Source organism: Sturnira hondurensis, unplaced genomic scaffold (genome assembly GCF_014824575.4).
Source record: "Sturnira hondurensis isolate 20B ecotype Veracruz unplaced genomic scaffold, ASM1482457v3 Scaffold0021214, whole genome shotgun sequence".
Classification (NCBI taxonomy): domain Eukaryota; kingdom Metazoa; phylum Chordata; class Mammalia; order Chiroptera; family Phyllostomidae; genus Sturnira; species Sturnira hondurensis.
Window position 1 is genome coordinate 6,926,304 of NW_028093845.1, and position 24,912 is coordinate 6,951,215.

The 24,912-nt window shown below is 38.2% G+C and overlaps 1 protein-coding gene across 1 annotated transcript in view; it reads left to right on the forward strand.

The window, feature by feature from the left end:
- The window catches only part of COL25A1 (collagen type XXV alpha 1 chain), a 483,313-nt gene that overhangs the window by 373,028 nt on the left and 85,373 nt on the right, over window positions 1–24,912 (forward strand). The window contains 5 exon segments of the mRNA XM_037031923.1: window positions 98–157; window positions 1,700–1,807; window positions 4,296–4,331; window positions 19,766–19,792; window positions 21,805–21,849. Coding sequence (XP_036887818.1) covers window positions 98–157; window positions 1,700–1,807; window positions 4,296–4,331; window positions 19,766–19,792; window positions 21,805–21,849 — 276 coding nt within the window.

The window sequence follows — 24,912 nt, forward strand, 5'->3', positions numbered from 1 at the left end:
CGGGGTGCTATTAGGTACATGCTTGTTTTGTTTGTCCACCAGTGAAATGTCTGTGTGACGTTTTGTGTCGTGTTTTGGTGCTGTGCCCTGTCCATAGGGTCTGCCAGGCTTCCCCACAGTTGCTGCCCTGCACAGTAATCAGATCCTCACCGTCAAGGTTTGTGGTTGGCACCCATGCGCTCCGTCAGAGCCTGCAGTCAGCATAAAAGTGAGCAAGAACCGCTAAATTGGACAGCCGAGTCCTGCTGCGCTCCCTTTCATCTGACCTAGCAGGCTTTGGGTTCCTGAGGCCTCGCCTACATCGGTGAGGTCAAGCAGATACAAAAAGGAGAATCTTGAGCATTTAAGACAGGAGGATGCTGGAGTCAAGCAGGGACAGTGAAGAGAGGCAGGCACAACTCTCTAGGACTGGGCCACGCCTTGATGCTTGAGCGTGCATCCGTGGCAAAGCTCCATGATATTTTTCAGTGAAGTAAATAATTCTAATTACTGGACTTCGGCATCAATGAAATGGCAGTTGCGTTCATGCCACATTATGCTGGTTGACAAGTCTGACGGAAACCGAACTGGCACTTTGTCTGTGGGCTTTCTGCTTGGAGTGCAGAGTGCAGGTGACTCCAGCTGGCCTGCCCCTGTAGTACCCTGCATGAGAAAGGCCCAACACCTGGGCAAAATGATGGAATACAAAAAAAAAATCCATTTCTAACTAAAAATCTGGTCTTACCGTCCTGTTTCGGGGTTATATTTCTTTCACAAAAAGCCAGAAGGTCTGTTATGAGACACAAGTGCCAGTTCTGCTTTATTTACTGGTCATTATAATTCTAATGCATTTATCTTTATTTCTTTCTTGGGGCCTTCTGATGTCTATTCTTCAACTCTCTCATCTCTGAACTTCAACCTTTGACCTCACCTGACTGATCAGATGGTGTTTCCTAAAATCAATCATGGGTTTCTCTCTGCTGATCAGCAGCTCATTAAACGCCGCCTGATTAAGGTAGTGCTTATTCTTGCTTAAGTCTAATTTCTTCTTTGCATTCAGTTGTTACTCTATATGCTGCTGCTTTGCCATTTACCTCTCATGGGTGGGGGTGGAGTGGGGGGATATTTATTTAGAAATATCTTAAAACAAACTTATGTTTAGTGAGCTGCCTTTGTTTGAAATGTATGTGAAAGTACCAAAATAAAAGGCATACAGCGCCTAAGTTTTTCCTAATTAAGAAAAAGACACCTTAAGTTATAACCAGTAGTAGACCCAGTTTCTAAGGTCTCTCAGCTTGGGTAATGTATAAATTATTATATAGCATGACAATAGCCTTGTGTGCCTAATTTTATAGGCTATGAAAAAGAAAACACATTGACCAACCTCAAATGCAGCCCTTTTATTAAACCAGGTGATATAATGGATGCAGCACTGTCGTGGATAACGTTATGCAAAGGTTTTATACCTTTGGAATAGAGTGGAAACAGACACACTGATTTCAAGAGCTGAGAGCTGGTTCCTGAGCTGCTGTGATTTTAATAGCTGCACTTAGCTCACCCAGCATGAATATTTATTTGATCCCTGCTGGCAGGCAAATTGCCTACATGCTTCATGTTTCTGGTGGCTCTGGTTCTTTCATAGTGTAAATGTGAATTAGATAATGCAAATTCAAAGTGTGGAAAAGAAGACCTGGTTGATCTGTCCCCATCTCCATTGTAGGGTGACCAAGGACAAGCTGGGCCCCCAGGCCCACCCGGCCCTCCAGGCCCAAGAGGGCCTCCTGGGGACACAGGGAAAGATGGCCCCCGTGGAATGCCAGGAGAGCCCGTGAGTTGCTTTTCAGATCACTTGTTCCGACAGACTTGGTTTTGTGTGAAGGGCTGAGAATTGGGATGGAGTGGAGTTGGGAAGGGCTGTGGTATAAGGGGGTCCAGAGTGTGGAGTGGGTTGATGGAAGAGGGATACTAGGGAAGTCCCCAAGCAGAGAGGACCTGGCCAGCAGGATTCTGCCTTACCACTCAGTCCATGGGGACCCCGTGGGATCCACAAAGACCTGGAGACCACAGCTAAGCTGGTTTTCAGGTAAGCCTCCAGAAGTCTGCTTGGACACGGCTGATGTCACTTGAGTCCTGATTCCAGAGAGTTCATCAGTGCCTATGGTTTAAATGGGAGACCAGCTTGAAAACCCAGGTGGAGGATTAATCACATTTTCTAAAAAATCAATAGCAGAGATGATAAAGTCCATACAATTTATGGAGAGTAAAGAATTTAAATCTTTCTAATATTTAATCCCTTGTTAGTAACTTGACCAGAAAGAATTGCCAATGAAACAGTAAAATTAATGGTTAAAACATCAAAGTAATATGGAGACTATTTATCCACAGTGTAAAAAATTTTAAAATAAAGACAACTAAAAACAAAAAATAAAAATCAGCATAGTCATTGTTTTGGTATGTTTTATTTTTATATTCATATATTATGTATTTCTTCAAAGAATGATTCTGTTTGTAAGAATATAAGGTACTTTAAAACTTTTCTCAGACAACCTTCCATAAGCCCCATTTCCCTTCCTGAAAGCTGTTGTTAATTTGTCACGTGAAATGAGGAATTAATTTGCAACATATGATATAGGACTGCTATAACTGAATCATCAAAGAGAGTGCTTTCATCCAAAATTGTAGGCTGGTCCCCTTTTCTTGGGTGGATATCTCAAAAGAGAGAAGCAGCTGGGGCTTTAGGGAGAGTCCAACTGACTGCTGGTCTCCAGCAAAGTGAGTGTCTCTCAGGGAAGAAAGGCATTGGAAGCCATGTCGATGGTGCAGAGTCGGTCAGAGCTTTGGGGACTGTGACTCTACAGGAAATTGGAAGTGTAAGTTGCCTTCAAAAACCAAGAAAAAGTTAGGGTACAGCAAATTGTAAACCATCCAAACACTAGGTCATCCTTTAAGCCAATGTAGTTTACTCACTGAAGTGAGAAATGGAGCTTTTTATACAAAGGTATGAACATTTTTTAAATTCCACAAATATAGTTTGAACTGGATTTAAAGTCTCTGAGTTAACTTTATATACTATCATAACCCCTGAAAAAATCTTTTGTAAACTGAGAAGTACTTATTTTTAAAGTCCAACAACATATATGTATATATATATATATATATATATATGCATTACAAGCATGTTTTTCAAAAAAATACTTGTAACCAATGACTGCTATTATAATAATATAATAAAACACGATAAGGAATTCTGTATGAATCTGAGTATTTGAAAGTTATGATAGTGGTATAATATGGCAGAAAATTTTATTTTAATATATGCTGTCCATTTTAATTAATCATGTTACTTCAGCCATCGTTAATCCAGGATAATTAACATTCAAAATCAATCTCTGCTCCTTTTCTTATTTAATTCTCGCATTAAGAGTAATCTCCTGTCTCTCATATATACATATGTATATTCATATATATATATATGAATATATATATATATATGAGAGTTCTGAATTCACAGAAAGAGGACTGTGTCATCATCTTATGTCGTCATGAATAAGACATAATAATAAATGAGATATTACTGTAATTACAATTAAATATTTTTCTAGGACCATTTCATGACATAATATAATCTTAAATCTCTACTATAATTTAGGCTCATTTTATTAAATCCTAAAATGTTTATAAAATGCATTGGAAGAAAGAATGTTGGCCTTTTTTTATTGCATTGTGTTTGAATTTCTCTATTTAGCTTGAAAAGTGTATTTGACATTCATGCACCCCCAATGGGTATTGTGAACAAGAAAAAGAATATTGAAATTGTTTTTTAATGTTTATAGCATTAATAAAATTATCACTATCCTTTTTTNGTATATGTATGTATACATATATGTATATGTATACCTACATATACATATATACATATATGTATATTCATTATATATATATGAGAGTTCTGAATTCACAGAAAGAGGACTGTGTCATCATATTATGTCGTCATGAATAAGACATAATAATAAATGAAATATTACTGTAATTACAATTAAATATTTTTCTAGGACCATTTCATGACATAATATAATCTTAAATCTCTACTATAATTTAGGCTCATTTTATTAAATCCTAAAATGTTTATAAAATGCATTGGAAGAAAGAATGTTGGCCTTTTTTTATTGCATTGTGTTTGAATTTCTCTATTTAGCTTGAAAAGTGTATTTGACATTCATGCACCCCCAATGGGTATTGTGAACAAGAAAAAGAATATTGAAATTGTTTTTTAATGTTTATAGCATTAATAAAATTATCACTATCCTTTTTTTAAGGGCGAACCAGGGAACCCAGGAAAGCCAGGCTCAATGGCAAGTATCTCAATTTATCCTTTACTTTGAATTCTATAAATTGTCATAAAATTGATATAATAAATGACGGAAGTCAAAGTTACTTAACACTGTTGTCAAGGTTCTGTGTGACACATATATCTGTCATGTGACCTATGGCAAAAAGAGTGGAAACTAGTAAAAGTTCAAATGTCATATGGCCTGTTATATGGTGAAGGTCACAAGATAACACATCTGTGGAACGGACAGGAAGAAAAGAGGGGGAGGTTCTGGGTGGGAGGGGTGACAGACACAGGAAGGGCAGAGGAGAGAATTTGTTTTAAGCAGCTCTGCTGTAAAGGAAATTAAATTCGGGGATACGCCTAATAGCATAAATAAAGTGAGTTTTGAAAAGATTGTTGTAACTAACTGTGAATTTAGTATAGTGAACCTTCCACAGTCATTCAAGGACTTTTTGGCTGAAGGGCTTCACCCAGAGAGAAACAGTCGTGCCTTCTTGATCTCCGTCATTAAAAGAGATGATGAGAAGGTTTCGCATGGACTCACCCGCAGATGCGCAGACTCAGTTCCTCACGACTGTTTATCCTTTGCCAGTGAGAGGAGTTGGGGCAGCTTGCTGAGCCGTGAAGCGTGGAAGCCCTTCAACCCACCTACCCCTGTCTCTCTTGCTGCCACCGGAGCCTTCTTTGTGACCTATTTTTATGACATAAACAGTATTGGAGAACAGCGGGTGACCATGTAATAACCCAAATGCCACGGGACGGCAGCGTCTCACTGCGTTGTCCTGGACGCAGTGATCACAATAAGCTTGACCAGGCCCGTTCTACAGAATGTGTGACACGCAGCCTGCAGGTGCATATTCAGGGTATAAAATTTATTTGTAAAAAACAATTAGCTAAGTTCTAGTGAAACTGATGCACAGAAATGGGATGGTTGGTCAATAATGAAAACAGATGTGTAATGGGGTTAAAGGTCAAAGTCTTATCCCTGCACAGGACGCCTGCAATAGCCCTCTTGGGAAGAACTCACCAAACTGTAGTCAGCGCTATAGTGTAGCTGACTCCGAAACACCAGTGGTAAAAGGAGAGCTCACTGGGGCCGAATCTGACCCTTCACCCGGAAAGTCTCGGTCCCTCGCCTGTAATATCAAAATAGGCACTTCATACAGATAATTTGGTGGGAGCGGGAGATACTATATTGCATTCTTTCTGAAGAGAACAAAATGAAACAAAAGACCGTATATAAAAATGAAACAAAACATTTGTCGTTAGTGGTAACTTTGCATGCAAGAGCAGCGTTAGCTGTCAGGGTTATAGGATCACAGGAGGTGAAAGATTCTTGGAAAACTACAGTACAAATTTTGAAAGTGCTTTGGGCAATTGAATGCACCTGTGATTTCTATCCTGGATAATGGTCAGAGTCCCTCCAAGGCATTCTCGCACTGAAGGTTCCTTTCGACTCTTCAGAGCCCTCCTTTGTTCCCAGGTGTGTACATCCTACCGAGATTGTGGTTGCTACCACCGCGTTCAACCCCGCTGTGCAGTGTGGTGTCCTCAAACACAAAGTTCTACACTAAATGCGGATTTTTAAATTACAACCTTATCTTCCTTAAATTCACATGTTCTCTCCAGAATGTACTATGTGAATAGCAATTTAACCCCATTTCCATACAATTCCTAGCTTACTATCATTAAACATAAATGTTGTATCTGGCCTTATCTGTTATTATCTTAGTGTGCTCCACTTTCCCGTTTCTTACAGCAACTTTTGAGATGAAGATAATCCTGGGTATTTTTTCTATAAACTTTTTCTTGTCTTTAAGCTTTTTAGATTTAGTTTATATTCTCATTTTTAAAAATGAAGCTAAGAAACTTAATTAAATCACCAATGTTCAAAGGCTATATACAATTTAATGATCTTCCAAAGTACACTATACTGATTTTCAAGATGTAAAATACTTTTTTAAAAGAAAACTTCTACATTATATATAAAGGAAAGCAGACAAATCTTAAGTCTCTATCTCAGGGGATTTTCATGGGTCAAAGTATAGAATATTACCATACCCAGGAAACCCCCCTTTACCCTCCAGTCACCACTGTCTTTTCCCCAAGTTCAACACTATTCTATCGCCATTGATTAATTTTGCCTGCATTTGAATTTTACATTAATAGAATCAACAGTACACTTTTGTGCCTGGCTTCTTTCGTTCAACATTGTATTTGTGAGGTCATCCACTTCTGTTTTAATAGCCTTCACAGCTGGTTAAGAAAAATAGGAGGAAGAACCTTACTTCCTTGAATACACTGTTAATGCTACATCACTCAAAGAGCAGTAAATGAATGAATGGTCTGTCTGACCTTGGGCAAGTCACTTAACCTCTCGATTTCTCATCCGTAAAGAAAGGATAATAACATGGTCTCTGCCTCCCTTTTAAGGTTGCCCAGGACAAATGCAATAAATGAAGAGAAAGCACTTTAAAATGTATAATGAAGAAGTACATGAGTATGTTATTATTATTATCACTCAGTTGTTCCCTCTAGAGTAAATTACAGGTGAGCATGGATTTATATAACAGATGCATTCCTGTAAAGTTCTGTGGGAATCATATTTTCATAAACCAACATATCTTAAATGTGCTGAGGAATTTTGCTATTTAAAGCAATCCTATTCAGAGTCTTTTTTGTAAAGCAATATAATCTTAATTCTTCACAGCAAGCTGAAATTTGTCTTAAATTTGCTTAAGGTGAAATATTTCTATGACTTAAAAAAATCTTATCATTTTTTTAAAACTACCATTTATGTTTGTTAAGTTAAGTAGCACCTGTATATGTTAAACAATAGCAAAGAGAGAAGAGGGATACTGGAAATATAATAGTAGTTTTCATAAGGAGAAAATTTTCCTTTAAAAGCGTTTCTTTTAAAATGGGTGTGTGTGTGTGTATGTGTGTTTGTGTGTGTGTTGACTCAGTCTCGTAGGCAGAAAAGCACATTGTACCTATGGTTCTGGCCTCAAAAGTATTTTGGAGTATATGATTAGAATCTGGGATCCTTTTTACTGGCCTATAACATGTGGACAAACTCCCATTTTACACATCTCAGTGGGCTATGGTGAGAAGGAAGTAAAATAATAACAATAGGAAATGCTTTATGAACTACAAAGAGTTCCACAAATGAGAAGTATTGAAAGTTAAAATAGAAATCCTGCGACACAACTCAGCCTACGGACCAGCTCTAAGAAATGTGAGGGCGGGAACAGTGCGGTTATAGACCTCACTGAAGTCACAGATCCTGGGATGATGGTGTGGCTTACTCCTTTTTTCCCGGTGTGTTGTCTCCGTGCGCCTGGCCTTCTTCTATGTGTCATCATTTTAAATTACCGACTTCTCATGACGCTCCCCTGTTCATCCATTCGCTAAACTAAGGGAAGATCATAAGTACCACTGTTCTCCTGTTTTCCACAAGAGCCACTGCATCTTTTGGTGTGTGTTGTGCAGGAGCATTTGCTTCAGTGAGAGTCTTGAGAAGCACTGGAGGATTCTTAAAAATTTAAAATGTCCCTGATGATGACAAGAAAAAGCTAGGAACAATCTAAAATTAGATCTTACAAAACAGTTTATGAGTGTGTCAGGTGGGGAGTTTGTTTCCCTAATCCAGGATATATATTTTATATTACAAAAATAACCGTCCGAAGATTAACAGCTTCTCTGATACAATGGAGGAGACCTGCTGCTCAGGCAGCTCCGTGTTCGTTTAATCCTGCTGTGCGTCTGTTCTGTAAACATGACCTTCAGGTTTTCCAAGAAGTTCAGGGTGAGATTTTAAAAGACAGACCCTTAAAATAAACTGGACTCCATCTAAATACAGAGGGAACGGCTCCATCCTCGAAGCAAGGACTGGCCACGGCCGGAGATGCTGAAGTTCTGGACCCTAGCCTGAGCAAGCTTTGTTCTTAGGTCTTTAGAAATTTAAATGCTCATTAAAATAGTATTTTTGAAGGTATCTTCTTTTTGATATTCTCACTTATTTTTTTCACAGATGTAGTGGAAGTTCTCAAAAGCATAAAAGGTAGATGGTGTACACATACACACACACCAACCAGTCCCATTTTCCTGGAAATTATTTTTTGATCCAGCGTATCAATATCCAAAGTTTCATAGACCAAGCTACTTTCTTTTCTCTGAAACTCTTTCTTCATTCTTCTCTCTTACCCCAAATATATACAAACTCCATATTGTATCCATTCATCTCTTTCTGAATGATTAAAGTACTTAAAATGTCATTCATTGGGCCCTGATCATGTCTGAGAATTCAAAACCCAGAAAAATTTTGCTGTCATTATTCCTTAAAGTGAAGTTTGGACTGTGTCAAAGAGGTTACACGTATTTTCAGGTTATTTTAATTTTTCCTGCAATCACATTTAATACATTTGGGTCAAGTGAATATAAATAATGCTTTTTAGTTAGTTAATAACATAAGCATAAATAATTGCTTCTTTTCATTGAAAATAAAATTGAAATTGCCAATACGTGAAGATTTACTCTAAATATATTCAGTTATAATGCTGCGCTGTCCCACAGATCTGATAAGACGAGTCCTTTCCCTTCGTTGTGTTTGCTCTGCCAGCTACTACCTTTATCAGCAGGACAGCAGACCTCGGAGGCAGCTGCGGGCTTCTCTTCCTGTCAATCTGGCAAAGGAAGCAAAACCCCAAACCTTCAAGTCACAAATTGCAAAAGTGACCAAAATCATCTCAGCATGCTCATAATTAGGCTACATGTTCACAGTGAAATCTCGTTTGGTAAAACTATGTGTGCTTCCGTTGTGCTCACTGCCTGCTGGGATGACTTAGCAACCATTCTAACGCTTTATTGTCCTCACTTCATCTGCTGGTCCATGAAGTACCTGCAAATGCCACACCAACACACCCCTTCCCACCTCCTTGGTGCCTTTGTCGAAGACTGTAATGCTCCGTTTTCCAAATGGATGGAGAGAAAGAAGACAAGTAATTCCTTCTCCTGGTTCTATCCCACTGCCCCATCCAGTTGCCCAGCTTAAGGGAACTCACTCTGAAGCCTATGTGCCTGGACTGCTGTAAAGGCATCCAGAGGTCACTTTAGTGTGGTACGAGACGGGAACATTTGACTAGGCTTTAAAGCTGGCTTGGTCTCCTAGAAACAATGTCAACTTTTGGAGGAATATTTATAGTGGTAGTCTAAGAACGCAATCAAGAAACATAAGTATGAAAAGATAGTCTAAAAGGCTGAAGAGATAACTGTATTCTTCTCCTGCTTGTTTTGTTTTTCTTAACAAGTCCAGACTGTGGATCGGCTCTGTATTTATCTTGCATTGTTCCTGTGAACAGTAGAAAAGCTTTATCCTAATGGACGAATTAAGATTTCTAGGCCTCATCTATAATAGTGGTGAGACTAAATGGTATCTGAATCCACTTCCAGCTCCAAACTCCTGCCATCCTACTGTGTTTTCTTATAAGGGCAGAGGCACATATCACAGTCATTCGTCCTTGTTGTGTGTACATACCTCCAGGACTGTGAAATGTTTAGACGCAGTGAACAACAGTCACGTATTAAGTTTTAGTGGAAGAAAGCCTTAAAAATTGTCTCCTTCAAACCTATAATTAACTTATCCAGTTATCATTTATTTTAACATTAGAATTCAACCTACTGTAGCTAAACTGATACAAAATATGTAACACTTGTACGAGCGTGTTAAGGAAATTATGACTAATCTCTTTTACCAGATTTTCATTATCTTACCATTAGATTAAGAAGATTCAGTCCTGGCTGCTGTAGTTCAGTGGACTGAGCACGGGCCTGTGAACCAAAGGATCACGGTTTGATTCCCAGTCAGGGCACATGCCTGGGTTGCAGGCCAGTTCCCAGCAGGGGCCAGTTCCCAGCGGGGGGCACACAAAAAGCAACCATACATTGATATTTCTCTCCCTCTCTCTTTCCCTTCCCTTCTAAAGATAAATAAAATCTAAAAAATAAATAAATAAAATTATTTTTTAAAAAAAGAATAAACTTCAAAATAAAGGTTAGTTTATTTAAGGCCCGTGCCTTATATCTGCAGATTAAAGGCAAATGTTCAAATGTTAGGGTAAGCATATAAAGAGAAACCCTTCTACAGTATGTGTAAATACCAAACAGCTATAAACCAAACTAATAAACGATTAAATAAGTATGTTCTATCCTCTGACCTTCACAATATGTCCTCAAAATGACTTGAGAAGTTTGAATACAGAATTGTTGGCCTTCTTGGAGATCCAAGCTAGGACGTGATGGGTTCCTGAATGAAGAGAGCTAGAATTCAGCCCCAGCTCCTGGCCCTGGCCTGCTTGCTGCCTTTCTATCCCACACCTCCTTCCATCGCTTAACTTGATGAGACTCAAGCTCTCACATGTAGACATTCTGGGGTGCACCAAGGAGCAAACTCTAGCCACACACCTTTTTGCCCCTTTCTCCAGTTTATTATTATGCGCACCAGTGGCATGGTTCGCCTCCAGAAAAACAAACCTGAGAAAGAGGCAACTCACAGTCTTCGAAGTGAACTCCCGTCACTGGGGTGGAGAACTGCAGGGTTCTCAGCACCCAAAGCACAGTCTGAGGTCAGGAGGTCAGCTACCACACGAGGAGGAGTGAGCCAGAAAAGAGCTCTCTAGTATGGATCCCAAAGCAAGAGTCCTTTTGCCCAGGGCTAAGGAAAGTGCAGAAACTATGTGTCTGAATGGAGTGAAAAAAAACAGCCTTCTGTTTTAGTTACCTCCTTTGAGAAAACTTTGAAAACACTCACTTACTCATACATAGTCACAATCCCCAAACTAAGTTAGAAGCTGTCTTCTCCTCCACAGCATTTATCAAGTATTATAATAATTGTGCTTGGTACTTTGCCTATTCAGTAAACTGAATGACTGAATGATATGAATCAATGAATTAATAAATCAGGTACTGATACAAAGGAATCAAATTTATGTTTTTCTTCCAACCAATGTCAGTGTACATCAAGAGTAAGATTAAACAGGATAAATCCAACAGAATTGCTACAAAACTGCAGTTTTTCTGCATCTTCTTATATTCATTTATGTGTTATAGGTTATTTGGGGTACATGTGTATTCAGGACTATGCGCAGTGTAACAAAAAGACAGACTGGCATGAGGACAGTGTATTTGAGTCAATTTCCAGTCACACAGTGTGGCTATTTTTAAAGTAGAATGTAAAAGACATAGAAGAAATCTTAGGAATGGTCTAGTTTGTCACTTTACAGGTAAAGGAACAGCATCACAGTGAAGAAATGACTTGACCAAGGTCACAGAGCAGTCAGTGGCAGAACGAGGCAGAATCCAGTCCACCTGGTTGCAGACTTGTGTGTTTTACACTCCAGATCTGCTAAATCTGTTCTTTCCAACACAGTAGCCACAGACCGCATGTAGCTGTTTACATTAAAATTGAATAAAATTAAATAAAATTTAAAATCCACTTCCTAACAATTGCACTAGCCACATTTCAGGTGTTCAGTAGTCACATGTGGTTAGTGGTTACCATCTGGATAGAGGAAGATAGACCATTTTCATGATTCCAGGAAGTTCTGCTATACAGTGCTGGACTAGATAGAAAACAGACCTGAGTGTATATTATACCGTTAAGTTTTTCTTCTGCTGATCATGGGATATTTAAATTGTAGTAGCTGGTGTTTCTCAGCATTGTTGATTTAAAATAGGCAAGCACTTCTACATAACCGAATAGAAACATTTTTTACTGGGTGCAGTGCAGGGCGATAGGCCTCTGTGAACCATAAATTCGTGTCCTTAATGGTGCACTAGGGAAGCGTGCTTAGTCATAGAAGGCAGGGGAAGCCTGTTAATTTTTCTCTCTTTCTGGGTCATTTCCATTTTGGGTTTTAGCAACAAGAAACAATTTATTGAATATTTAGAAAGGATGGAGTAAGCTATTTTCAGCCCAGAACATCCGGTGAGAGGTGATACAGTGTCTGTTTGGGGACCTAATCAGAACATAGATTTTTAAATACCTGGATCTATCTTAAATCTGCTGGTGGTAGCTAAGCTGCTGCTCAGGATTTAGTCTCGGGTCTTGGTTTTGTCGAGTGTCCAGAAAAGTGTGTTACTTCTTTAGTTTCCTGAGCTTTAAGAGGACCTCCCTTACAGAGGTCAGAGCTTCATGATTCTGAAAAACACCAATAAATGAGTTATCCTGGTTTAATATTTCCCCCCAAAAGTCAGCACTAGAGAAGTCGGAAATCATTTATTTTAAAAATTAATTACTCCATTTAGAACTTTTGTTATCAAATATTTGTGAATGAGAGTGATGACCTGCCGTCTTACTGACGGGATGTACGTGAGACCTGTTTTAGAGGAACTTCTTCAAGTAACATTAATTACAGAGCAAAACCCTCCCAGCAAAACTCCCAGGTGCTAAAACAGAAACAACTGCCTCAAAACTGGAACTCTTTCCAATGATATAAGCATGACAGTTTGAGCAGTAAAATAATGGTGGCAATCTGGTAAGTGAAATGTAATAATTTTTCTATTCATTAATTCCCTGTTTCAGTTTAGTCAACAATAATTATTTATTTCCTAGGCACTGACCTAGGTGCTGAGGACGTAAAATACACGACCTGAAGAATTTGCTGCCTAGTCGAGTACATTTTATAAATATGTAGATACATTCCAATACAGCCAGTAAAAATGTGCTACAGAAACACAGGACAAAAACAAGCCCTGTCTGGGTGCCGTGGAGAAGGCCCACAAAGGAAGTGAGTTATGACTGCTGAGCCTAGAATGATTAAGAACTCCACGTGACGACTCATAGGAGACTGCTTGGGAAAATACAAATGATTAAGTGTGACGGAAGACAGAGTCCATGAAAGACTCGAAACGAGAGATGAGGCTCTCCCATCCCAGCACTGTCCTACTCTTGCTGTTTATACTAGGTTTCTTCCTACCCCATTCTGCTACATCACTGACTCACAGCTGAAAACGTTTCAGCACACTCTCTCACATTCGAAACATCTCCCAGTAGTTTCTGATTTGGCACTTCCACACACTTAAGCTGTGAAATCTGAATCTTGTAAAACATCACTTGAACTGTACTCCAGACATACATATAAAAGTGGCTAGAGTTTATGTTTCTCAACCTTCCCTCATCAATCATTCAAGTAGAACGTGGAATTTTATATACGTACATCTTAAGCGAATCCTTCTTAAGACAAATTTCCATTATTTATTTCAAATGTCCTCCTACTCTTTGTAAACTAAGTTTATAGGTTCTCTGATCTTGTGATGCCTTTGACCCGGTTAGTATCTGGCAAAAAGTTATAATTGAAGCTGTTGCACCAAACCCTTGAGAAAGTCTGATGCTAGTATTTTATGACTCCATAAGTTAGATTATGTGTGTTATCATTCTTCCCTGTGAAACTAGACTTTTAAATGAATTTTCTTCATTTCATTAAATCATGGAAAAATTCTGAACTCAGAAAAGAAATCATCCTAAATGGCTTAAAGTTTGGGGCTTTTATCCTTCCCTTCTCAGACAGACGCATGGCTTTTTGTTCTCTGTGTTTTTTGTTACAGAAGCTGGTTGTATATTCTTGTATCTACAAATGACCGGCAGCTTTCAGAGCTTCAGATTTCGCTGTTAGCCATCAGGGACAGAACAGGAAGTGTGTCCGCCCCTGCTCCCACAGAACACCATTTCCTAATAGCGAGCAACCCGAACTGGCCTTCAGACACCTCCCGAGAGGCATCCTAAAGCACATCATTTAGAAACTCCACATCCTGTTTAAGTAATTAATACCTCAATCAAATTTGTGCTAACTTTGCTTTTGTCAAAAAAACTCATTAATTTTTCCCATTCCATGATCTACCAAGCAGAAGGTTTTTTTTAATTAAAATTGTTTTCCCATTTTTATGAACCAGAAAGTGCAGCAAAATTATCATGGTTATAGAAACATGCATTTCTTAACTGCCTGCTTTGAAGATGCACTTGGGGTTGATAATTCTACTTACCGTTTGCATGACGGCTTCCTGAAGTACATTGGAGACCTTAGACTTACGTCTCCATCCACAACACTCTGAGTGTTGATGTGATCGTGTAACTAGGATGATTTTTCCTTGCTGTTTTAGTATAGAGGCCGCAAACTGAATTCCTCCACTCACTCTTGCACTTAGAGTGACCTAGGGGCTATTAGGGTAGTCCCAGAGTGTCAGAATGACTCTGGGGAACACAAAGGTGAGAAACCTTGTCATTCCTATCTTGAGACACTGTTGTGTGTCTAAGGTATAAGAAAAAAAAACTTGATTTACTTCTATTCACTTTACAAGTTTTATGACATTCAAAGGAAACACCATTGTGCTTACAAGCACTTACAAGGCCATACAAATCTGATCTCCCTTCCCCATCCCCTCCCCCATGTTCTCCCTCCACCTGTTGCCCGCTTGGTGTTTTTTGAACACACTTAGCAGGTGCCCATCTCTTGGCCCTTTTTCTAGCTGTTCCCTTGCCTGGGAGATTCTCCACCTTCTCTAAGCCTGGCTTTCTGCCTGACCTCATTCAGTGCTCCACCCTGGCATCACTTTACCAGTGGCGCCTTCCCTGACTCCCCAGCTTAAATCCTTCCCCCTCTCCATCTCTTGGTTCTGAGCCTCCTATTTATCAGTACTTACTGATAAATAAATCAGTATTTATCAGTACTTACTGCCCCACACAACTTTGTATTTTAGTTATTTATCGTTTACTGTCTTTATTTACCATAATATGAGGTCCAGGAGGCCATACATTTTTGTTTAGCTTGTTCATTGCTGTATCCCGCATGCCTAGGACATTGCCTAGTACTCAATGGGCATTCAAAAAGTACTACATGGATAAATTAATAAATGAACTCAAAAGGATTCACTGAGCAATTACTATGTCCTGGCTACTGTGCATAATAAAAGACATTTAAAATAAAGACAGACATAACCACCCAAATGCAACACTGTTGGTAAATTCTAGAAAAGAAGTACTGCCATGGGGTGCTGTAAAGATGAAAAGGAGGGAGACTCAGCCCAAGGATGGGGACACTGAGCTCTGAATTCCTGAATGGGTGGAAGAGAGAGGACCAGAGACAGGAAAAGCCCATTGTGGAAACCAGCTTCCAGAGGTGTAGAGATAGGAACGCATAGCTTATGTGGGGAACTGCAACTATTACAAAAGCTTGGACTTCTCTCAAAGCTGTGGTCAGAAGAACTGAAGGATTTTTTCAGCGGAGGAAAGGTACGAACCCATTAACCTTTTAGAAAGCTCACTCAGGCGCACTGTGCAGAGAGTACTGAAGGAGACCAAAAGCAGAGTGGCCCTTGGGTGGATGTCACATTAGCTGGGTGACAGAGCAGAGGGTTTGAACAAGAACACAGCAGTGTCCCTCAAGGCATGTTCTCCATTTGGGGCAGAAGGAGGAAAAGATCGCCTTCAGGCCTGAATAACACACTTTTGGTAGAGACAATCCCTAAATGGAGATGAACATATTTCTTTAACTTACTTGCTCACTGTATTCTACCTAATATTTTACATAATCTTTAGAAATGGAATCTAGCAGGGGTACGGGTAAACAGGAAAGAAAATCAAGGGTACTATGTAAATTTACTACTTGTTTGTAAGTTTTAACTGAACTTTGCAGACTCTCCATGGTCTTTTCTGAAAGACCATGAAAACCTTCATGTAAAAGTCTGTCTGCAGACAAGTGAATTTTTCAGTGGCTCATTTGTTTTTATCTTTTGAATGAAGTTATGTCCATTATGCAGTACTTTTTAAAGATTTTATTTATTTATCTTTAGAGGGAAAGGAAAGAGAGGAGAGAAATATCAATGTATGGTTGCCCCTCGTGAGTCCCCTGCTGGGAACTGGCCTGCAACCCAGACATGTGCCCTGACTGGGAATCGAACTGTGATCGTGTGGTTCGCAGGCCTGTGGCTCAATCCACTGAGGTACACCAGCCAGTGCCATTATGCAGTATTTTTAAATGAAAAAAAGCTTATATATTTTACAACACCCAGAATCTATATTGAAATAAGTATATTTTCAGGTTCAAATTGTATTTTAACGCTTCTGGAGTTAAAGAAATAAAGCTTAATGTGTTGAGATTCTGAATGTTACACCATTTTTCATATTGAGACATATACAAATAAATTATTTTGAAAACTAAAAGAGGCCAGATTATTCTCATTTTAATCAGTTGGATATAAAGTATATCCAAGTATAAAGGTGCCTACCAAAAAGTTGTCTAAGAAAGAAACAATTCATCGATTAATAAAAATGGACTAAAAAGGTTGACTCTTTGGTTTGAAAAACTATTTGATCCAAACTTATTGTCATGGGGATAACAATAATGTAATTATTTTAGAAATCTTAGAACACTAGGAAAATTGACTTTAATTTTAGGGACAACAAGAAGCATTAGTTTGACCAGTAAATAATGAACTTAGGACATTTCCCTCAAACTCATTGTTCATAATGACTTTTGAAGAGGATGAACATATAAATAGGAAGAAAGATTAGATAAGTTGGTCAGTGGTTCTTTGACATTTGCCCATTATTTTATATACTTCTATTTGTACTAGAAACTACAAAATAGTCAAATGTAGACAGCTTAATTAGCTGGTAGCAACATACTGTAACTTCAAAATCAATTTTTGAGCAGTGAAGCCTTTGTTTATAAGCTTAAATTTCATGCTCACAATATCAGAGATATATAATGGGGTTGTTAACCTAAGGATACTCAAAGCACATACATAAAAGCAACATTTTGATCAGTAAAACAATTACTAGCGTGTGTGTGTGTGTGTGTGTGTGTGTTTGTGTTTATACTCACTCTAGCGTTGGTGGCTATATTCAACTCTGCTTTACACCCAGTCTCCTTTTAGGAAGGACTGACACTATTCTTGGCTTGCTACCATTTTTCCTGCCAATGAGATGAAAAGAGAATATGCACATTTTTGGTAGCTGAGCATATATCCTTGGCAACATAGTTATGAATAATTCACAAGACATGTACTCACAATCCAACATCAATGTCATACTTAAAAACTGCTTGCATTTTTAGAGTTTAACAAAAATAGAGTAGTCTTCTAACAGTGAAGAACAGTATATTTACTTTCTTTATAGCAGTCCTTTGACTTTCATTAAATATTGTGCTAAAATATACAATTAATGTAATGTTATGGATTTCAGAGTTATGAGTAATCTTTCTAAATGTCTGATCTAATGTGATCATGCAACAGAGACCAAATTAGAAAATACCAGATATGTTTGTCTCTAGTTAAAATATTTGATTTAAAATTTGCTCTTATTTTCATCTGAAGTATCCCCTTCCAGGGTTATACATCAATGTAATGAAATATTCAATTTTGTTGAGCACTATTTTGTCAAGTGGCAAAGTTAGGTTTATAATGGGAAACAAACCTTTTTGAATGGAACATATACATTCTCAGTCTAAACATTGAATTAATGTGCTTTTTGTTACATGATTTTCTTTCTAACATCAACATTTTAAGAAGTAAAGTACTCTGGAGACACTTGGGAAAATGGAATCATAGACAGTGATAAAATCCAAATCTCTCCTTGACTCTCAGTTCTGCAACTAGAACTTCAGATTCTGACTTTGCTCAGCATTAACATTCATTTCCCCAACAATTTACCCGAGTGAGGAAATGATCAAACACGTTTACGTGCTAAGGGGAAGGAAGCAGTGGAAAGCAGGGGCTCTGATACGGATGCAGGGATAACTGGTTTGCTCAAATCCCCACGGGCGGAGAGGCGAGGATGCAGCGTGGACAGATGCATTCGCCCTGCAGGGGAGGAGGGTCTTGCCTTCCTCTGACAGAGCAGGCAGTCCGATGGGGTTGAGTTGGTGAGAGACAGGATGTTGAGGAATTCACACCTGATAGCCTCTGTTTTCTCCATAACATCTAACGGGGGAGGGGGGCGCTGTTAAATAGAAGGAGTGAGGTGGGGGAGAGGTTGTCTGACCACACAGATACATCAGGCAACCGGCTCATTAAGAAATTGGTTGGTTGAATAAATCTAAAGGAATATAGAAAGGAGATGTCGTGCATGTGCGTTCAATAATCTAAAACTGGTTGTATGAGGAAATTGTTAGTCTTCCTGTGAGGATTACAAAATAATTTATGAGAACAGATTTTTCCAATGTCCCTAAACATTGTGTGCTTTTAATTAAAGAAAATGATGTATGACCAGCTCTTCCTCAAATGACAGCTCCACCACTCATTTAATGTCTCTGGCGTGAATGTAAGACGCCGATTAACGGAAAAGTAATACATTGAAAATAAGCTAGTATTAGTTATATGTAACACAATAAAGAGCTTTTCATATGACATGATAGAGTATCTATAACTTCATTAAAATATACTAAGACTGAAGGTATTTTTGAAAAAAATGGAAGAAAAATGCTGCATATTTTAATGTTCAAATACACACGAATGGGCAAGTTACAGCTATACCTCTGCGCCCTTTTCCACTGTTCTAAATAAGGATCCCAACCTGACTTTGTGGTTGAAAAACCGCTAAATCTCTGAACAGCCACATTTCCATTTTGTGTGTAAAGATTGCCGTTCATCTTCCTAAACATCATATTTCTTTGTCCCTCCGCCGCCTCCCTCCCTAGTGTCACAGTCCATTCAACAGCTGACAGCATTTTGTCCCTTTTATGAGACACTCTCTAGGTGCCACGGTGGACCTTGCCATCCCCTAGTTTGTAAAACAAGTGTTTGTGCAGGTCAACTGGCCACATTTCATAAGAGGAAGAATAGAATAACATATTTATTTATAATACTGTTCAATTATTTTCTTTGCAAATCTGCTTACTGAGGTTTTGAAGATGCAGAAATCATTTAATGTGATCAGTTACTGGGCAATTATGTTGTATTTCTTTCTGTATTTAATCTTTATTATATTTTTTTCCATTACCATTTAGTCTCCTTATACCCCATCCCCCCAGCAATCATCACACTGTTGTCCGTGTCCAAGGGAGGGGAGGGGTTGGAGGGATTGAGCCAAAGAAAGAAAGGAAAAAGGAAAAAGGACTCTCCCTGCAGTTTAACTGCTTCTGGTGGCAACCCCTTGAGCTTTCTAAATGAGACTGATGTGATAGATTTGAAGGTATTTGAAGAAACAGAGGTGCTGGGATAACAAAGATCTTTTTTAAGGAAAGAAATCGGAATTTTACTACATGTGCTTAATGTTCTTCAAATGAGAATAAGAGAGAAGAAAAGATTTGTTATGTACTTCCAACAGAAAATTTTCATTTTTCTCAATGTATGGCGTGAGCATATTTCAACACAGCAAGAAGAACCTTATAGAATAGCACAGTTTTAATTGGTCATTTAAGTTTAAATGCTTATGTTAATTGAATTGATTTTTCTTTTTAGGGTCCTATGGGGCCTCCAGGACAAAAGGTAGAGTATAGACCGTGCTGTGAAAGTATCAATAATTATGCTCCCGTTGCCAAATGACAAAGCACCAGGGGTGAATGGATTCAACTACTGTAAGCCACACTGAAGTGGTCTGGTTTATGCAGTCTGCTTTATAAAAATACAGTCGTATTATGTGAGCCATTAGATTTCTAATCAATTTCATTATAGAAAATCCAATAAATCCAGAGCAGACTCTTTTTAAGCTGTCTGCCAAACTTGTAAGTTATTGAATTGTTTAATTCAAATACTGATAAAATCTGACAAAACTTAGACTGTGAAGGCTCATCCGACATTGCACATTACGCACGTGGCATTGCTCAAATATCTGACTGTCACATGACCATAGAGCTGACCAGAACAAAAGACATACTTGTTGCTTGGTGACTGTATTCAAGCAACCCACTGGTGTCTTCCTTTGCTGAAGTAACCTGGAAAATGACTTCCTGATTATCATTGTTATGATATATGTTATATGCAGTCATCAGAATTGGCCATTATATTCTGATGGAGGGGAACTACAATTTCTAAAATTACATCAATACTGCAGTAATAACTACATCAATAGCAAGTAGGTGGCCCTTTGCCAACAAAGTATCACGAAGTCCCCCTTCCCCATTATACCCCCCACCCACCCCACAAGGGGGAAAAGAGGATATTTAACCTGCAGAAAACGAAAGAAAACAATTGTATTACAACAGGTGGAAAAGTGATTATCTTTATCTTTGGAATCCATCAAAGATGGAGACTTTTTATCCTTAGGCACTGGGCATGTGGCATCTGTTGAAACATAATCCTACAAACCAAGTAAAAGCCAGTGAGTTGGGACACGGCTTATGTATGGGAGGAACACTTTGTCCTCTGCAATAATGTCTCTATTAAGCGTGGTGTGAAATTGTAAAGCCACCCTGATCCGCATGCAACCAGGATAAACTTATTGCCTTGGGCTTCAGAAAGTGCTTTAATGACCCACCCAATCTCACCCCAGAAGCACTAAGGAACTTGCCATCTCAATTTGTTTTGCATATAATGACTGTATTTTTAATTGACTTATTTTTAGGGCAGCCAGTTTATAATTACTATATTTTAAATGTTCCCACTATTATTAAGAAATTTAGTATCATGTATCTACCAAGAAAAAGCTGCTTTCTAGTGGTAGGGAAAGAATAAGCACATTTTCTTTTAAAATGGGCTCTCCAGAGCCTATACAGTAAGTGGATGAAGGGAAATGACATCACTGTTTGAAAACACGTGTTCATGTCACTATATCCAGGTCACTGTCAGAGATTTTCCTCAGATGGTAGTTAGCTTGCTTATTCCCCGTGCACTCCACCTGTGTCCAGCCACTGGTACTCACCGCAGTGTGCGTGTGCACACATGCTATATTTTTATGTACAGAAGTCGTGTTGTTCCTCGTCGGTGTTCAACGTTTGTAACATCTTCTCTAATCTACTTTGCAAGACATAATCATACTAGTGTGGCTTACATGTGCTCCCTGGAAGTCTGGGGGCGGGTGATGCAGATAACAATAAATTTGAGTTGACAACATGGGTGGGTCACTTATTGGACTAATTGTGGAACAAGTGATAGTTATTTTAATTACCTTTTGTTTCATTGTATTTAAACTCATGAAATTCAAGAGTTGCTGCTACTACTAAGCTTTTTCCAGGTAGAACTAAGCCTATTTGTTTCCTAAAAGCACCCAAATTCAGAACCATGTGGCCTTGTGATATCCATAGGTCTCAATATATGATGTTACTTTCTTGAAAATCTTACTACAGTTACAGGGACATTTAGATATATGCTTAAATTTAACTCCATAGTTTCTGCGAACATTACCATACATTTGACCACAGTGGATAAGAACTGAAAAACAGCCTTCCAGATATGTTTTAGCAAGGTGAAGTTATGGCTGATAGAACTAATACAATATAAAATTAGAATAGAAATATTTTGTGAATGTGATAGCAGTTTAATTTAATTATGTGTCTCCTTAGGGTTCTGTTGGAGCACATGGAATTCCAGGGATGAATGGACAAAAGGTGAGTACTATAGACCACAGTATTTTTGACCATTTTGAGATGACTGAAATCACAAAATTATTCTAGTTTGTAATTAGTAATAAGTTTATGTGCTCATAAAAACTCTATAAGTACTTTGGAAACATAAGAAAATTATCATAACAATGGTTGAATTAGTTAATTTTTAAAGATGTATTAAATAGAAAATTTTTCATTTTATTTTGATAATTTATATAAAATATATAACTGTATCTTTTTCATAATTACATGTGATGGAGGGAAAATGCTATGTTTAACATAAATTATGATAAATAAAACATACTCTAGTTATTCTTGTCATTACAAAAGGAACATGTATTATTTTTCATTAACAAATTATTCGTACTAGAAACCTATTGAAATCTGAATTCAGAAACAAGCTCTCTTTACTGGTAAGCAAAATTGGCAGTTAAATAGACTCGTCAAGCTCTGGTTGTACACTTTTATTATACTGTTAATAATGAGGGAGTAAAGTAAAACACACATATACAGCTCTTCATAGACATGTCTGTGGACAAGTATGCTTTTATTACTGCAATGTACTTACTGGCTGGAAAAACACCTAGCTTTCCGCACAGCCAGGTCTGGTGTCCTGTGTCCCCCAGCAGTCCTGACTGGCTCTTCAATCTGGAACCTCTACAGAGACCAGGGAAGTTGTGGCTGCAGTTACTAAAGCCGCTTGCTGGGCCAGGGTGCTGGGAGCCAGGAAGCTGAGCTAGGGACTTTCCTGTCTCCCTCAGAGGTTTTGGACGGGCTCTATGAAGTCCTGTGACGCATCAGCTTGTCTTCCCAGAAGGTTTTAAATCCATGCGCTCTGGATTAAATTCTGAAATCGTAAGGAACTCAACGCTTACAGACACAATAAATCTCTTCATGACCTTCTGCAACTCATCTTTGCTTCTCTAATAAAATGTGAACAATCACAATTTAAAATCTACTAAAGAGCCCTGGCTGGTGTGGCTCAGTGGACTGAGCACGTGCCTGCAAATCAAAGAGTTGCTGGTTCAATTCCCAGTCAGGGCACATGCCCGGGTTGCGGGCCAGGTCCCCAGTAGGGGGCACACAAGAGGCAACTACACGTTGATGTTTCTCTCCCTCTTTCTCCTTCCCCTCCTCTCTATCTAGAAATAAATAAAATCTTTTAAAAAATAATAAAATCTACTAAAGAGGCAGTGTGAATTTTGGCCAAGTCTTTGAATCCTCTGGCCTCAGTTTCCTCATATGCAAAAAAAAGAGAATAGCAAAACCTACTTAATAGGGTCAGTGTGAGGACTAAATGAATGAACACACAAGCAGTAATATAACGATTAAACTCCTTCATTTCGTTTGACTGAAATTCTGGAAATTGAATAGACCTGAGGTTGAAAAGAGGCTCTCTGTTTCCAGAATTACTCAGTTACCAAGTGAAATCAATGTTCTCCACTAGGACTTGTGGTGCCTCAATGTCCACCAACGGAACACGCATGCTCAGCAGTGGTGGACTGCCCGCCCACACCCCAGTGCTGCTTTCTCTTTAGTAAAAGGCATATCCATTTGTTTTGCACGTCCTGGTCAAGAGAGATTAACTTTCCATTTAGAACACTGCAGATCAAGGAGAGAAACATAAGCAAAAATTCAGAAGTGTGTTCATTTGAAGATGGATTTGAGAATTACATAACTCAGAATAATATTTTAAAAGGACAAAACATGGATATAGCATAAACATTATTTCTAACATTGGTGAAAAGCAAAACTTATACTTAAGGTTAGTGTTTTCCTTCTTTGTTTCTTTTTTCACCGTTGAGACAATCATGAAAATTTATAGAAACCTTTCACCTGAAACAAAACAACTTTAAAACTGTCACATATATGCCTGTGAAAGCTGCATATTCTTTCGTTTTGCAAAGGAAATATGCAATTTCCTTAGCAAGAGAAAGGAATGTGACATGTCCTTGTCCTAGTCACCAAGTTTAAATTATATTTCAAGGACATAGTTAATATTCGCTGTTTTATGTCTTGTTATACATCTTTGTGGCATTTTAAAGTGTTTTCTGTAAAACCTAGGGAAGCCAAATGATTTTACACTGATGTGAAAGTATCTTGCAAAATGTAATTTAAAATTGTTTTTTCTAGTCTGTGGAACTTAAAAGTTTGGGTGTGGGGTTTCTGTTAATCCTAGTCATTATCTAATGTTTGTAATATTTGGTATGTCATCTTTAGGAAAATAAAGTGCAAGAAATGAGCCCCCTTCACTGAATCAGCAGGTCATCTAGATAGTAAAAACAAGGATGGAAATTGAGTAATAGTCCTATACTTAAAGCACATGAAATATGTCTTGGATCTCTAGAATTTGCTTCTCTAAAAGACAGCTTACAATGACTTAAATTTTTTAAAAATGCACCTCAGTGTCTTTACACTTTCTTGAGAAAACATCTTTTCCACATTACAATTTTACTTTTTCCAACTATATACTTTTAATGCTTAGAAAATAGTGTTCAGACAGTGGTTAAGGAAGGATATGATTTCTAAGCCATCAGTGTGTTGAATGCTGGAGGGGAGGCTATAAGGGGACTAAATGATAATGGGAAAAATATATAATAAAGATTATATATTAAAATTTTTTAAAGTAAAGAAAAAATAAAGTAATAAGTAAAGAAAGCTTCAGCATAAAAAAGAAATATGGCAGATGAGTAGAAAATAAACAAATTTTCTCCTATAAAAAAGGAAGAAAAGTAAACTACTTTAAGAAAATGTTTTGTGTGTTTTCTACTAGAACATTTTCCATTCATTCAGATTAACAAAATTGGTGATTGGCTTTGACTAATCAATTTGGTGGTGGCTTTTATTTTAACTTCACATTTCTTTTTTACGACTTTTCTTTAAATTTTGGTCATCCTGACTGCTAATCTGAGCATTGCTTATTTTTGTAATGGTCTCCCCGATTCTTTAGATCGTATTAGGGAAGAAGACTTACACAAGCAGTAACGCGGCAGTGAATTCCGCTCTAGCTCTTTCTGGTATCACCATCTCCAAATCGCCCCTGGGCCGGCCCTGTAAGCCCTGGGA